Source organism: Penaeus vannamei, chromosome 28 (genome assembly GCF_042767895.1).
Source record: "Penaeus vannamei isolate JL-2024 chromosome 28, ASM4276789v1, whole genome shotgun sequence".
Taxonomy (NCBI): Eukaryota; Metazoa; Arthropoda; class Malacostraca; order Decapoda; family Penaeidae; genus Penaeus; species Penaeus vannamei.
In genome coordinates, this window is record NC_091576.1 from 23,143,534 (window position 1) to 23,148,533 (window position 5,000).

General features: G+C 33.3%; 1 protein-coding gene across 4 annotated transcripts in view; it reads left to right on the forward strand.

The window, feature by feature from the left end:
• LOC113823532 (pancreatic triacylglycerol lipase) overlaps nt 1–5,000 on the forward strand; it is a 19,554-nt gene that overhangs the window by 7,731 nt on the left and 6,823 nt on the right. For 2 of the 4 annotated variants that reach the window (XM_070141934.1, XM_070141933.1), the window contains one exon: nt 2,645–2,753. In XM_070141934.1, coding sequence (XP_069998035.1) covers nt 2,645–2,753 — 109 coding nt within the window. The remainder of the gene's footprint in view (nt 1–2,644; nt 2,754–5,000) is intronic. The other 2 variants (XM_070141936.1, XM_070141935.1) reach the window with 1 other exon arrangement.

A 5,000-nucleotide genomic window follows, 5' to 3' on the forward strand; every position in this document is an offset into this window, starting at 1 on the left:
GTGTGTGTGTGTGTGTGTGTGTGTGTGTGTGTGTGTGTGTGTGTGTGTGTGTGTGTGTGTGTGTGTGCGCGCGCGCTTGTGCGTGCGTTTATGATATGTATATATTTACATATCATTATATATGTATATTGTACGTGTATATATGAATATGCATGAGGCGACGCTTTGTGAGTTCGGCTTTAAGCTTTTGCTCCCCATAAAGGACAGAGATAAGGGAAGGAAAGGAAATGACATTAATTCTGCACCGTGAACCCTTTAGAACCTTTCTCTCTATTTCTCCCGTTTTCTCTTTTCTTTCTCTCTCTTTTTCTCTTTCTCTATTTTTCTCTTTCTTTCTCTTTTTCTCTCTATTTCTCTCTATTTCTCTCTGTCTCTCTCTGTCTCTCTCTGTCTCTCTCTCTCTCTCTCTCTCTCTCTCTCTCTCTCTCTCTCTCTCTCTCTATATATATATATATATATATATATATATATATATATATATATATATATTTATCTATTTTTTTTTCTCTCGCTCTCCCTCTCCCTCCCCCTCTCTCTCTCTCTCCCTTTCTTTATCTTTTTCTCTCTCTCGCTCTCCCTCTCTCCCTTTCTTTATCTATATCTCTCTTCTCTCTCTTTTCTCTCACTCTATCTCTCTAAATATATAATGTATTTCTCTCTTCCTCTTTCTTTCTCTTCCTCTCACACCGGACATAGTTCATAACGCGAGGAAGTACGGTGCCGGAATGACCAACCTTCCCGCACCGTACCCTAATATCCCGCGGTTCTATGACCTAAATTCCCCAGCCAAATATCTTGCATCTAGGACTGCTATTGATCGCCCGCTTTCGTTTCCAACAAAGGCAATCTAGAGGCCTTTAAGTCCTTTATTATTCGATATTACGGAGGCAACCACTGGACGTTTCGCTCGCGTGGTGGGGTTGGCAGCCCTGTGAAACGATGGCGGCGGGAGAAGCGCGCGCAAGTGATATGCGGAAAAGTCATGATTTGAATGGCTGTCATGTTGCTATATTAAGATGCGATTTCCTGCGATGACGAGGAACTGAACGATCAGCTTGTGTGAGGAACGGAGAGGGAATTGGCGGGAAAATGTATTGATTTTCATATTTTCATTCTATATGTTACATGTTGAAGGAAGTCGAACCGACACTTTCCTGCTTTCAAAAAAAAAAAAAAAGAAAAAAAAGGCACACAGAGAAAGAGAGAGACGGGAGGGAAGAGGAAGGGCAACGGACAGAGATAAAAAAAAGGTGATATGACATTAAACGTCCTCTATGATTTGCATTTTGTATCATGCAACATGAAGAAGCCTTGCCATATTGCATCAGAACAAACATTAAAACTTGTTCTTGAAGGAGAAAATTAATGCGTATATAACATTTATTATTATTATTATTATTATTATTATTTTCGTCAGTTTTTGTCTGATGATACGATTATTTGGAAGGACTTTTCTAAAGATTTTGATTTTACGGACTTAGTTTCCTCAAGAAAGAACTAGATTTATTGGCCCAAAGACTTGAAAATATCACCCTCTTGCTATATTAGTTATGGCTATTCTTATCATTTTCCGGTCTTTCTGTACTTAATATTCTTCTTATTTTTATCCTTATCGCTAGAATTCTTTCTGTTCTTATGATTTCTATTCTTATTTTATTAAAGGTGTGCGTGTGTGTTATTTGTGATTCAAAACGACCTTAAAAAACTACATGTATTGTATTTATATAATGGAAAGTCGCGAAAGAGTCATTAATTCGAGTCTGGGTCCTAATTACATCCCCACAATAGTCACATAAATTGGAGTGTAATTGTTGAAAATTTCTTCTTACAAAATGTCAAACAGAAAACGGGCTTTACCTTGAATATATATATATATATATATATATATATATATATATATATATATATATATATATATATATATATATATATATATGTTTATTTTATTCCAGATTTGGTGTATCATTTTTTTATGTACATTGCTCTTGTATATTGTGTATATGACTTTTTATTTTTTTTTTTTTTTTTGCATCCAGATGTTTTTATCCCTGTGTTCCCTTGTCCATTAGACAGATGCCACGTTCCTCGCCAGTGGATTTTTACGTTTTTTTTTATTATCGTTCTGAGTTTCATTTTATTCTTCTGTTCTTTTCCCCTGTTCCTGCGCTTGCTCTTGTCCCTCCATCCTCCTTCTCCTGTTCCTTTTCCTCTTCCTCCTTCTCTTCCTACTCTTACTCCTCCCCTCACCTCCTGCTTTCCCCTTTCTCCCTTTCTCCCTCCCTCTCTCTCTCTCTCTCTCTCTCTCTCTCTCTCTCTCTCTCTCTCTCTCTCTCTCTCTCTCTCTCTCTCTCTCTCTCTCTCTCTCTCTCTCTCTCTCTCTCTCGTCCTCCCTCGTCCTCCCTCCCCTCTCTCTTCCTCCCTCCCTCCCTCCCTCCTCCTCCTCCATCTTTCCCTCCCTCACCCCCTCTTTCTCTCCTCTCCCTTCCCTCCCTCCTCCCCCCTCTTTCCCTCCTCTCCCTTCCCTCCCTCCTCTTTCCTCTTTCTCTCCCTTCCCTCCCTCTCTCCACAGGCTAGCCTCCTCATCTCTTCCCCCCATTTCCCTTCGAATTAAGATGCTGTGTTACAGTTTCTCGCCTCGTTTCAGCCTGTGTTAAGGTGCTGTGTTCCACCGCAGGTCTGCTCCACCTCCTGGTGAGGAGCGAGGAAACAGCGCAGCCCCTCAACTACGTCAGGGACTTCCTCCTCTGGACGAGGTAAGTGCAAGGCGAAGCGGCGGGAGGCGAGTGAGGTAGGGCGGGGCGCTCCGCTGGGCCGGGCCGCCGGTTGGTGTTGCTGTTGGTGTTTTTGTTATTGCTATTTTTGTTTTTGTTTTTGTTATTGTTTTTATTATCATTGCTGTTTTTTTATCATTTTTATTATTATTATTGTTCTGTTTTTGTTATTATTGTTATTATTATTGTTATTGTTATTTTTTTATTGTTATTATTGTTACTGTCATTATTGTAATTTTTTATTATTGTTATTGTTATTATTACTATTGTCATTATTATCACTGTTATTATTATTACTCTTATTATTGTTATTATTTTATTTTTGTTATTGTTATTATTGTTACTGTTAGATTGTTGTTATTGATATTGCTATTGCTATTATAGTTTGTTATTGCTATAATCAACCTTATTATTACAGTCATTGTCAATGATACTGTCATTATTATTCTTGTTTATTATGATTATTATTAATTATTATGAATTATTATTATTGTCGTTTTTTATTGCTGATATGATTGCATTCCTCGTACGTCGCTATTACGGTTGTCATCATCATACTTTCCATTATTATTACCATTATCATTATCTTTATTATGCACAAATGAAAGTCATACAAAAATAACATTGGTTTGTCTCTCCGTCGTGTAATGTGTGATTCCATAGCGTGCTTATTAATGCAGCTGATCTGAAATGACGATCTCGCATCTGATAATTAATGTGTATGGCGATTGCATTAATTGTCTAATTGCTTGTCTGGCTTAATTTGTGGCTTATTTGCATATGTGCTTGATTGCTCTATGGGTGAGGTTGTTCATTTTTTTTGGCTTATTGTTCATGTTATTGATGTTGTTTTTTTGTTATTTTTGTTATTGGGTTATCTTTATTTTTGTTATTGTTGTGATTCGTGTTGTTATCATTGTTATTGTTGTTGTTGTTGTTGTTGTTGTTGTTCTTCTTCTTCTTCTTCTTATTATTATTATTATTATTGTTATTATTATTATTATTATTATTATTATTATTATTATTATTATTATTGTTGTTGTTATTATTATTATTATTATTGTTATTATTATTGTTGTTGTTATTATTATTGTTATTATTGTTGTTATTATTATTGTTATTATTGTTGTTATTATTTTTTATTATAATTATCGTTAATACTATGATGATGATAATGATTACTTTAATCACTATAGTTATCATTATTGATAACATTCTGTTTATGATAATGATAATGATGATAAACAATAATGATAATGATAATAGAAATAATAATGATAATGATAATAGAAATAATAATTATTATAATGATAATGACAACAATAATGATAATAATGATAATAGTAATAATAATGATAATGATAACAGTAATGATGATAATGATGATTATAGATTATTGTTTTATTAATTTTCCTGTTATTGTTATAGTTATTCTTAATATTCTTGCTATTATTATTATTATTATTGTTTTTGTTGTCTTTGTGATTTTTATTATCATTATTATTGCTATTATTATTAATATAATTTTGTATTTATTTTTTATTATTATTATTGTTTTATTTTATTATTATTATTATTATTATTATTATTATTATTATTATTATTATTATTATTATTATTATTATTATTATTGTTATTATAATTATTATAATTATCATTATTATCATTATTATTATTATTATTATTATTATTGTTATTATTATTATTATCATATATTTTTTACCATTATCATTATTACTTTCATTATTTTTACTTGGCCATTTTAGTTTTACTGCAGAAAAATATAGATTTGGTACAAAAGTGAATGTGAAGCATGTAGAAAATAATGTACGAACGAGAAATGAACAAAGGAAATAACAAATGAATTAATAACTAACAAAAATAATAGTCATGAGGAATAACATATATGGTTGATTTGTTTTTTTTCTCATTCTCTTCTCATTTGTTTCCTTCTCCTTCTCCTTTTCATCCCCTCCTTTTTTCCCTATTTTTTTCTTCGTCCTTTGCATTCTACACTTCGTTATCTTCAACTTCTTTCTTGTTCTTTGTTCTCCTGTTTTACTTGATTTTCTTCTTTTCCTTCCTCTACATCTCTTCTTCACCTTTTTTCCCCTCCATCCATCTACTCTCCCTTCCCCTCTTCCACTCCCTTTCCCCCTCTCCCCCCATCCTCTGTCTACTTCCTTCACCCCTTCCACCTTTCCCCACCACCATCTCCTCTTTCTTTCT